Here is a 3,057-nt window from a genome sequence, read left to right on the forward strand (position 1 = left end):
TATTTTTTCTTTCAAAGAAAAAAATATTTCATCTAATGTGTCTGCTGGTGAATTCAGGATATATATTCTTTTTTTTTTTTTTTTTTTTTTTTTTATTGTGGCTGAAAGCACATTTGAAACTTTGCAAGGAACCTTTTCCTCACCAGGACTCAGTCTTTGCCAGATCTCCCAAAGGTGTTTTTGGAAGTCAAGCTTCACTTAGTGACCAGGATGACCTGCATCCAATTGACTTTAAAGATTTGCAGGAGTAAATGATCTCTCTAACTTCCTAAAAGCAAGTAACCATTGGTTGTAAATTATTTCCCATTTTCATCAACATAAAAAAAAAAAAAAAAAGGTATGCAATAGCCTCAATGTTGCGGATGATCTTGGGTTTGTTTTAGCTGCCATGTGTGTTCCAGGAGAGAAAAACTGGGGTAGCAAGTGGATTGATACCATGTGAGTAAAATAAAGAGTCAATTTCCCTTGTGTGTGGGGAGGGAATCAAATTGTTTTCATCTCCAATGGCCATAGCCTTGCTTTGTTTTTGCTGATGATGCTTAATCTGTTTGTACATTCCAGGTGACATTAAAGGAAGCTGGTATTTTTGGTTTGTTTGTTTTGGGGTCAATGGCGAGAAGATGAGCATTGAAGGTGGTGAGTGCTTCTGTAGGCCTCTCTGTGGTCTTGCCCTGCTCTGACATCCTTTGATCCTAAGATGCTCTAAGAAAAAATGCTCTGAATCAAAATCCCTTTTCCCCTAATCAGGGGATGCTGTGGCAATTCCATACACCTAGGTTTCAGGCCCAAACACAGAGGGGTAGAGACTGCAGAGTGAAAACCCTGCTGTTTCAGTAGACATTACCAATATACACTGTCATCTTTGGCTCTTCTGGATCCTTTGGCTGGGATGAGCATGGTCCTCATTAGCAGCCTGTTCTCCTGTCTTCTTTCCTCCCTGCCCCTCCCACGGTCCTCCCTCCTCTCTTTTACCTCCACTCCCTTTATTTTTTTTTTTTTTTTTTCAGGTGAAACAATTTTATTTCACAGTTGTCTTTAAAACCACAAAGACACTATGTTCTTCATATAAAAACATTAGTACAGATAACTATACTTTCTAGAAAATGATTATATAGACCCTCTCAAAGAAAAATGCACACCATTATATGGTTCAGACAAGTTACTTGGGAAAAACACATCTGGACCGATTCCTAAAACATACCAGAAGACCACGCTGCATCTTTTGGTTCAAAGTATAGATTACTGTCATCAATAAGGGCTCCTGCATTCTTACATATTTGATAATACACATATAGACTGGTTTGTGACTTAATGCTCCATTGGTTCATCAGCCTTTTCTGCAGGTTCATCAGCAGGTTGAGCAGGCTGTGCCTTTCTCTGTGGTCTTTCTTCAAGACCTTCCAGGAACGGAGATACATCATCATCATCATAAATCGTAAACTCCAAGTCTTTACCAACAATTCCAATGGAAACATTCTTTGTAGTTAGGTCCTGTTCTGCGGGAAGTGTCTCTCGTAAGGCACGCAGACCATGTTTAACCAGTTCATTCAAATTGCACTCCATAAACCCAGACATATGTCTCTCCAAGTAAGTGCGAGCTGATTGAGAACGGGCTCCAATGGACATGGCTCTACAGTCAAAATAGTTGGCAGATGGACAGGTTTGGAAAATGTGAGGGCCCATATCATCATAACCAGCAATAAGCAGTCCAACACCATATGGTCTCCGGCCATACCGCTGTGTTGGTATCTGGGTCTTGCTTCCAATTAGAGATACAAGACGAGACACAGGAAGAGGTCTGTCAAATACAAATCTGGAATCCAAACACTCCTGGCGCATAAAATTACATAACAGTCTAGCATCAGCAGTAAGTCCCGCAATTGAGATACCAATATGGTTATCAACATGAAGAATTTTCTTCTGATGAGCTGCAAGCTCTGACTGTGCTCTCTTCAATGCGACCAACACCGCATGGGTTTTTGATTTCAGACCAACTGTGGCTGAACCTTGTTTGACAGCTTCCATTGCATATTCAATTTGATGAATCCTGCCCTGAGGGCTCCAAACAGTGACGTCATTGTCATACTGGTTGCGAAACATGGTTCCGGCGCGGGTCCCGCTGCGGCCTCCGGCAGAGGTGGCGGCTTCAGGAGCCTACCTCCACTCCCTTTACTTCCTCTCTTCCTCTTTCCCTCTTTCCCAATGATTTTTCCTCCATGATTTATTTTTCTTTCTTTCTCTTTTCTCCCCCCTCTTTCTGTTGGTGGCCACTGAAATGCACCCAAACCAAAGTGATTACGGCTTCTTACCTTTCTGACAAGAAACGTTGATGCAAAAGACACCCTATCCCCCAGCTGGACTGGAAGCAGAGTATCTGTGGAAAAGTGGTGGGGAGCCCAGTGGGTGTAGAGGCAAGGACCGTGTGCGAGGGCTGTTCTTAAAGAGGGCGCTGGTAAAGGTGGCATCGTAAGTGCTAGAAGCTAGAGAGAGTACAAGTTCAGCGTTTTTGTGATTTGCATCTGGAGAAGACTTGTGGGAATAGGAAGATGTCTTTCTTGAGGAATGTTAAAGAGACAAATGGATGGGGCACCTGAGGGCTCAGTTGGTTAAGTGTCTGCCTTTGGCTCAGGTCACGATCTCAGGGTGCCAGGATCGAGTCCCAGGTCGGGTTCCCTGGTCTCAGAGAGCCTGCTTCTCCCTCTCTGTCCTGCTCGTGCTCTCTCACTATCTCTCTGTCTCTCAAATAAGTAAATAAAATCTTTTAAAAAAAGAGAGGCAAATGGCTGTTGATCTGATAACCTGTCTAGGTTGTCTTCTGGATGCCTGAATCTGCTGTTCTGTGAAATGGGAGCAGTGGTTGTCAGAGGTATTTTGAGGGTCCCTGGCTCGTTGGAGGGCAGCATGGTGAGCACTGTGCCAGGAGCCAGGACACTTGGGCTTTAAACCTAGCTCTGCTGCTGTCTTGCTTTGTCATCATCAGCGTGTAAATAGCTTCTGAAGGTCTCAGCTTCCTCATCTTTGAAATGGGAAAGTTGGGTTTCTCAAAATGGGATGCAT

General features: G+C 43.5%; 1 protein-coding gene across 1 annotated transcript; it reads right to left on the minus strand.

Annotated features, from left to right (window-relative positions):
- Positions 1-986: 986 nt before the first annotated feature.
- On the minus strand, positions 987-2,152 carry LOC112662342 (proteasome subunit alpha type-1). Its single transcript, XM_025450966.3, has one exon. It carries the CDS (start codon positions 2,098-2,100, stop codon positions 1,309-1,311), a length of 792 nt encoding a protein of 263 aa, XP_025306751.1. The 5' UTR covers positions 2,101-2,152; the 3' UTR covers positions 987-1,308.
- Positions 2,153-3,057: the final 905 nt, after the last annotated feature.

This window comes from Canis lupus, chromosome 20 (assembly GCF_003254725.2).
Source record: "Canis lupus dingo isolate Sandy chromosome 20, ASM325472v2, whole genome shotgun sequence".
NCBI classification, from domain to species: Eukaryota; Metazoa; Chordata; class Mammalia; order Carnivora; family Canidae; genus Canis; species Canis lupus.